At 37.3% G+C, this 6,651-nt stretch overlaps 1 protein-coding gene across 1 annotated transcript in view; it reads left to right on the top strand.

The window, feature by feature from the left end:
• Nucleotides 1-6,651, top strand: part of dennd4b (DENN/MADD domain containing 4B) — a 55,359-nt gene that overhangs the window by 38,365 nt on the left and 10,343 nt on the right. The window contains 6 exon segments of the mRNA XM_016559001.1: nucleotides 1,413-1,517; nucleotides 1,640-1,815; nucleotides 2,892-2,943; nucleotides 3,268-3,367; nucleotides 4,634-4,799; nucleotides 4,878-4,936. Coding sequence (XP_016414487.1) covers nucleotides 1,413-1,517; nucleotides 1,640-1,815; nucleotides 2,892-2,943; nucleotides 3,268-3,367; nucleotides 4,634-4,799; nucleotides 4,878-4,936 — 658 coding nt within the window.

Here is a 6,651-nt window from a genome sequence, read left to right as displayed (position 1 = left end):
TTTTTTTATAAAAAGAAAGCAAGTCAAAAGAATAGAAATAGAATAGAACGCTAGTGTCAGAGGGTCAATTTTTTATAAAAAGAAAGCAAGTCAAAATAATAGAAATAGAATAGAGAGCGAAAGTGTTAGAGGGTCAATTTTTAAATAAATAAAAAGAAAGCAAGTCAAAAGAATAGAAATAGAATAGAACGCTAGTGTCAGAGGGTCAATTTTTTATAAAAAGAAAGCAAGTCAAAATAATAGAAATAGAATAGAGAGCGAAAGTGTTAGAGGATCAATTTTGTAATAAATAAAAATAAAGCAAGTCAAAAGAATAGAAATAGAACGCTAGTGTCAGAGGGTCAATTTTTTTATAAAAAGAAAAGTCAAAAGAATAGAGAACGAAAGTGTTAGAGGGTCAATTTTTTTTAATAAAAAGAAGTCGAAAAAATAGAAATAGAATAGAACGCTAGTGTCAGAGGGTCAAGTGTAGATTTTAGACACAATATTGTCAATATTGTCTGTTTTTGCTCATTTTCACAAATAAAATTAGTTCAATCAAAGCCATGATTCATTACTGAATGATTTCATGGTTTTGAAGGAATGGGTTGAATCAATGATTCAGTGACTCGTTCATAAAGACACTTGCTATGTCCCTTGCTTTGATTCGGAATGAATCAGCCATTTGAACGAATCGGTTGAATAAGTGATTCAATGACTCACTCATTAAGACTACTGATCAGTTTTTAAGAATCATTTTATATTTCAGTATTCAGTAAAAAAAAACATGAATACACATTCATCATCATTTATTTGTGCAATGCTGAATCAAAATATTTCTTTCTAAATCTATTTTTTGTAATGTCTGTTCAATGCATTTCTCATCACAATAATGACTTTAAATGATCTTTTGGGGGGTATTTATCAGCCCAAATTGATATGTGATTAATTAGATTAATTACTTGGCACATCATGTAATTAATTACATTACATTTTAATCATTTGACAGCCCTGAAAAGAATAGTGCATAACAGTGTGTGTCTGTGTGTGTGTGTGTGTGTGTCTGTGTGTGTGTGCGTGTGTGTGTCTGTGTGTGTGTGTTCGGGTGTGCGTGTGTGCGTGCATGTTTGTGTGTGCGTGTTTGCGTGCGTGTTTGTGTGCGTGTGCGTGTGTGTGTGTGTGTGCGTGTTTGTGTGTGCATGTTTGTGTGTGCGTGTTTGCGTGCGTGTTTGTGTGCGTGTGCGTGTGTGTGTGTGTGTGCGTGTTTGTGTGTGCATGTTTGTGTGTGCGTGTTTGCGTGCGTGTTTGTGTGCGTGTGCGTGTGTGTGTGTGTGTGCGTGTTTGTGTGTGCATGTTTGTGTGTGCGTGTTTGTGTGTGTTTGTGTGTGTTTGTGTGCGTTTGTGTGTGTGTGTGTGTGTGTGTGTGTGTGCAGAGCTCTCTGTCTGTAGGGAGTGACATTGACATGACGGACATCCAGACGCTAGCAGTTCCTCTCAGGAAGTCGTGGGATTCTGCACAGGAAGGGGCGGGCATTGAGGTTTGTGACTCTTTATGCACTACAGTAACGGTGATACAGGCTGTTTTCATGCTGAATGAGAGCAGAATCGGTCTCAGTGTGTGTATCTGTGAGTGTGTGTTTATCTGTCTGCGTGTGTGCAGGTGCTGATGTCGAGCTGCTCGCTGTGCCGCAGCTGTAATTCTCTGGTGTATGATGAGGAGATCATGGCGGGCTGGTCGTCTGACGACTCTAATCTCAACACCACCTGTCCGTTCTGCTCCGCGCCGTTCGTCCCGCTGCTGAACGCAGAGATCTGTGACCCGGGGCACGTCTGCAGGTGACACAGACTACTAAAACTAACACCAAAAAAACAAACGTTCATTCACTGAAATAATACAAAACATAAACTTAAACTCATTTTATTTCAGCTTTATTTTAATTTATTATAACTTGTTTTGACTAAAATAACTAAAACTGGAACTGAAATAAAATTAATAAAAACTGTATAATAAGTAATAATATAAAACACAACAAAATAACAAACTTTTAAATGAAAATAGAAAATATATAAAAATCTGATTCAAAATATTAATGAAAACTATCTAACTGATACTAAAATAACACACGCTTGAGTCTTTGATTAGGGGAACTTTTCTCTCCTTTAGGATAATTTAATATTTTTTTAAAGAGTAGATTATAATACTTCAAATAATTTCTTCCAAATTAAATAATTTTAAGGTTATGAAAATTCTACTTTGCCTTAAGAACCAAAAAAAATAAATAAAAAATCACGTTTTTGTTTTAAAGAGATCTTAATATTTTAATATATATTATTTTTTATTTATTATTAATATATAATAAATATTTTCCCCAAATTCAATAGTAAATTGAATAGCTTTTTTCCCCAGATTTTCTGTTTTCCACTATAGCCAAGACCTTGAATAAATATGAATGTAAATATTAAATCTTCCTCTATAGTAAGTTTATAAATAGTTTTCTATTTGTGAAAAAAAGAATGTGGTATTTATGTGGTCAATATTCTCAACCATACGTCGCTACGAATCACAATGACGTTGATGTGAGAACATTCACACACGCACAGTGGTGTTGAGTGGCGTCACACTCTACATCTGTTATTCAAAGTCTAATTTCAACTTTAAAATAAACAAACTTTTTAGGATATTAAAAAAACAATTTATGAAAAATGTAAAATGTGAAAAAATGTAAGATTCTGCACTATTTGTATGATAATCAAATACTGATTATACTGAAAATAAATTTTTATCTGAACATTTGAAAATACTTATGAACATGTATAAATAAAGCATGCATTAAAAAGGGGAGGGGGGGGAGCGCTTATTGGCACAGTGTTTAACCAGAAAAATTACAAATCATATGGAGTCACATGATCTGATACCTGCTGCAGCTGCTGCGGACGTCTCCGCTGACAACACGCCTCACACAGGTCTCACTCACTCACTCTCACACACACACACACACACATACAGTATATCGACATACATCACTAATCCTAACCATGCTCACTCACTCACTCTCACACACACTCTCATACACACACACACAACACACACACACACACACATATCGACATACATCACTAACCCTAACCATACACACTCACTCACTCAGTCACACACACTCTCATACACACACACACAGACACACACTCCCATACACACACACACACATATATCGACATACTTCACTAACCCTAACCATACTCACTCAGTCACAGAGGAGCTCAGCTGACGGTGTGTTTGTGTGTCAGGGGTCAGAGGGCACGGCGGTGCGCGTGAGGCTGCTGTGGGACACACTGACCCCAGATACAGAGCAGTGGCCAGCGCTCTACATGCTCTGGAGGATTCACAGTAAGACACACACACACACAAAGCCTAACATCAACACTCATAATACATTCAAAATCTCTGTACTGTTTTCACAAAACTTTATATTTTTCAACTAAAACCACACTGATCAGCAACTTCTCGTTAATGAGTGAATGTGAAAACATGTCAAAGTTTTGAATGTTGCCATGATGCAAAATAAATACTATATAACCAGTGTTGGGGAAAGTTACTTTTAAAAGTAATGTATTTCAATATTGCGTTACTCCATACAAAACTAACTAGCTGCGTTACTTAGTTACTTTTTATGGAAAATAATGCATTACATGACTTCTGCAATATTTTTTGTCATCTGGGCTGGGCTTGTTTATTTGTTTTTTAATAACAAAAACCCAAAAGCTGAAGGAAGAGCCTCTGTCTCTGCACTCACTCCTGATTTCTCTCAGCATGAAGACAGGAGAGCTGTCAGTCAATACATGGGAAGGATCTGGCATTTCTTACCTGAAAAAGTCAACCAGATATTTTGTTGTAAATTTAAAAGTAATGAGTTGCTTTACTAATTACTTGAAAAAGTAATCTGATTATGTAACTTGCGGTACTTGTAATGCATTACCCCCAATACTGGGGGTATACATTACTATATACATATAGTAATATTGTTGAGAAATTTTATTTGAATATATCATTGTATAAAATTTAAAAAAACATATAATCTGAGAATTACCAGTATTTAGCCCATTGGAATGAATTTATAACTCTTGATTGCTCAAATACAGTCCAAATGTATGAAAACTACATAATTTCTATCAAAACAACACTCTGAAATGTTTTCAAACAAAATAAATTCATTTTACTTGCATAAGCATTCACTTTCAGAAAAAAAAAAAGTGATCAGTTTTTCTTGCTGCAATGGTTCATCAGTAGACATACATATTCATGTTCATCAACAAAAGACTAAATATATTTTACATGAAACATGTCGCATGTATTTAAATGGTTATATATCTTTAAAAAAATTGTAAAAAATAAATAAAAATAAAAATTATGTGTATTTTGAGGGTCTTAAAGCATTCGCAAAGCATCGCTCCCTCACTAAAAACTGCATTTTTTAGAATTTATGTATCTCTTCTGGGTCAAAACGGACACTAATGCATTATGAGAGTAACACTCATCAAGCGCAAATGCAAGTCAAAATCAGCACTGGTGGGTATATGTACTCTCCTACAGTATTACAGTATTAATAATCTGTCGATTCCCGTTATTTAATGTGATTCCCCTCCCGTCCTGCAGGTGGCGTCCCCATGCGCAGCTACAGCTGGCGGCATCACAACCATCCCTTCAACCTCAGCTTCCTGGAGGAAGTGCTACGCTGGATCGGTCTGAACGAGGTACACAAGGCCATCATGCTCTTCCTGGATACGGTTGCTAAGCAGCCCGGCACTCCGCGGATACAGAGGTGAGGAGTGGTGAGAGCTCAGGTGATGCTCAGGTGAGTCTGAACGCGACTCTGACGTGTGTTTGTGTGCATCTGCAGGAGTCTGTACAGAGAGATGCTCTTCCTCACGGTGGCTGCCATGGGCAAAGATCACGTCGGTGAGTCGCGCAGAACCAGCAAACTCCAATAAACGAGCAGAACCCGTGCAGTTTTTATTTTTACATCTATTTTTATGTCTGTTTTAGTAGGTTTAGTACTCCAACTTAAAGGGATATTTCACCCAAAAATCAACATTTGCTGTTAATTTACTCACACTCACACCATCCAAGATGTCCCTGTTGAAAAAAAACAGCATATGCTGGTTAGGTATGTTTTAAAGCATGGTAGCTGGTTTAAGCTGGTTATAAGCTGGTCCTGAGCAACTAGCTACCATGCTTCAAAACATACCTAACCAGCATATGCTGTTTTTTTCAATAGGGGTAGCTGACTTTTATCTTTAAAAAAATTGTAAAAAATAAATAAAAATAAAAATTATGTGTATTTTGAGGGTCTTAAAGCATTCGCAAAGCATCGCTCCCTCACTAAAAACTGCATTTTTTAGAATTTATGTATCTCTTCTGGGTCAAAACGGACACTAATGCATTATGAGAGTAACACTCATCAAGCGCAAATGCAAGTCAAAATCAGCACTGGTGGGTATATGTACTCTCCTACAGTATTACAGTATTAATAATCTGTCGATTCCCGTTATTTAATGTGATTCCCCTCCCGTCCTGCAGGTGGCGTCCCCATGCGCAGCTACAGCTGGCGGCATCACAACCATCCCTTCAACCTCAGCTTCCTGGAGGAAGTGCTACGCTGGATCGGTCTGAACGAGGTACACAAGGCCATCATGCTCTTCCTGGATACGGTTGCTAAGCAGCCCGGCACTCCGCGGATACAGAGGTGAGGAGTGGTGAGAGCTCAGGTGATGCTCAGGTGAGTCTGAACGCGACTCTGACGTGTGTTTGTGTGCATCTGCAGGAGTCTGTACAGAGAGATGCTCTTCCTCACGGTGGCTGCCATGGGCAAAGATCACGTCGGTGAGTCGCGCAGAACCAGCAAACTCCAATAAACGAGCAGAACCCGTGCAGTTTTTATTTTTACATCTATTTTTATGTCTGTTTTAGTAGGTTTAGTACTCCAACTTAAAGGGATATTTCACCCAAAAATCAATATTTGCTGTTAATTTACTCACACTCACACCATCCAAGATGTCCCTGTTGAAAAAAAACAGCATATGCTGGTTAGGTATGTTTTAAAGCATGGTAGCTGGTTTAAGCTGGTTATAAGCTGGTCCTGAGCAACTAGCTACCATGCTTCAAAACATACCTAACCAGCATATGCTGTTTTTTTCAATAGGGGTAGCTGACTTTTTTCTTCAGTAGAACAGTAAAGAAGATTTTTAGCTGAAACCGTGGACTTCGGTGATTCATAAAATGCAGATCAATGGCTACCGGCACTTTGATATTCAAAAACGCACATACAGGTGACACAAAATTAATCCCCGCGGCTCCTGATGATATATTGAGGTCTTATGAAACAAAACAATCGGTCTGTGCAAGAAACTGAACATTATTTACAACATTATTACTGTAATCCAGAGACTCAGGCAAACGTGTAAATCTGATTCTTTTCTATGAACTGATTCTTTCGGACAGTTCAATTCAATGAACAGGTTCAATTCACCAGTTAGTTTACGTGTATGTGTGTATATATATATATATATACATATATACAGTGGGTACGGAAAGTATTCAGACCCCCTTACATTTTTCACTCTTTGTTATATTGCAGCCATTTGCTAAAATCATTTAAGTAAATTTTTTTTCCT

Source organism: Sinocyclocheilus rhinocerous, unplaced genomic scaffold (assembly GCF_001515625.1).
Source record: "Sinocyclocheilus rhinocerous isolate Xijiao unplaced genomic scaffold, SAMN03320098_v1.1 scaffold828, whole genome shotgun sequence".
In the NCBI taxonomy this organism is placed as follows: domain Eukaryota; kingdom Metazoa; phylum Chordata; class Actinopteri; order Cypriniformes; family Cyprinidae; genus Sinocyclocheilus; species Sinocyclocheilus rhinocerous.
Note: the sequence above shows the minus strand (reverse complement) of the source record. Positions and strands in the feature narration are given on the sequence as shown.